This window comes from Mandrillus leucophaeus, unplaced genomic scaffold (assembly GCF_000951045.1).
Source record: "Mandrillus leucophaeus isolate KB7577 unplaced genomic scaffold, Mleu.le_1.0 Scaffold137, whole genome shotgun sequence".
Taxonomy (NCBI): domain Eukaryota; kingdom Metazoa; phylum Chordata; class Mammalia; order Primates; family Cercopithecidae; genus Mandrillus; species Mandrillus leucophaeus.
This window is the reverse complement of record NW_012101332.1, coordinates 220,036-221,125: the sequence shown is the minus strand read 5'-3', so window position 1 is coordinate 221,125 and position 1,090 is coordinate 220,036. Positions and strand designations below refer to the sequence as shown.

Below are 1,090 nucleotides of genomic sequence, written 5' to 3'. Positions count from 1 at the left end.
GATCTACTGACCTCATGATCCGCCCGCTTCGGCCTCCCAGAGTCCTGGGATTACAGGTGTGAGCCACCGCGCCCAGCCTTTTTTTTAAGAGACAAGGTCTTGGTATGTTGTCTAGGCTGGTCTCGAACTCCTGGCCTCAAGCAATCCTCCTGCTTCAGGCTCCCAAAGCTGGAATTACAAGCGTTGAGCCACTACATCCAGATACCTTCTTCCATCTTCAAAATGTTTTCATTTATCTTACAAATAATACATGCGTTTATCATTTCAGGATTTGGTGATGTTCAGAGATGTGGCTGTAGACTTTTCTCAGGAAGAGTGGGAATGCCTGAACTCATATCAGAGGAATTTGTACAGAGATGTGATATTAGAGAACTATAGCAACTTGGTGTCACTGGGTAAGCATAGCATATCTGTGTCAAATAATTTAGTAATTCACAGGACTGAATTTCTGGGCTGTCTTTTTTTTCTAAGACAGAGTCTCGCTTGGTTACCAGGCTGGAGTGCAGTGGCGCAATCTTGGCTCACTGCAACCTCTGTCTCCTGGGTTCCAGCAATTCTCCTGCCTCAGCCTCCCAAGTAGCTGGGACTACAGGCGCGTGCCACCACACCAAGCTAATTTTTGTATTTTAAGTAGAGACAGGGTTTCACCATGCTGGCCAGGATGGTCTTGATCTCTTGACCTCGTGATCTGCCCACCTCGGCCTCCCAAAGTGCTGGAATTACAGGTGTGAGCCACCGCGTCTGGACTGTCTTTCTAAAAACTAGCTGTCTGCTTTGTGGTTTGACAGTAGCTACCACTATTAAGCACCTTCATCTTTTCCTATTCATTGACCTTTACATTTTTCTTTGACTTTTCTGTTATTACCGGTCTTTAATGACAGCTGGATATAAATTCTTAGACACTCATGGCAAAACCATTGTCAAAGAAATTGGATTTCATACTGCTATGGATAGTCAATGTTACTTGTAACTCATTTACAGTGAAAATAGGAAGACAGAGGTGTCTGGCTCTACATAGCTATTAAAACAGCTTTTATAGTGTATGTGATGCTGGGTTGAATCGAGAGTTTGTTTTTTTTTTTTTTTTTTT

At 43.3% G+C, this 1,090-nt stretch overlaps 1 protein-coding gene across 1 annotated transcript in view; it reads left to right on the top strand.

Moving 5' to 3' along the window:
• The window catches only part of ZFP30 (ZFP30 zinc finger protein), a 30,488-nt gene that overhangs the window by 15,103 nt on the left and 14,295 nt on the right, over nt 1–1,090 (top strand). The window contains exon 4 of the mRNA XM_011973394.1: nt 269–481. Within this exon, the coding sequence (XP_011828784.1) occupies nt 269–481 (213 nt within the window). The remainder of the gene's footprint in view (nt 1–268; nt 482–1,090) is intronic.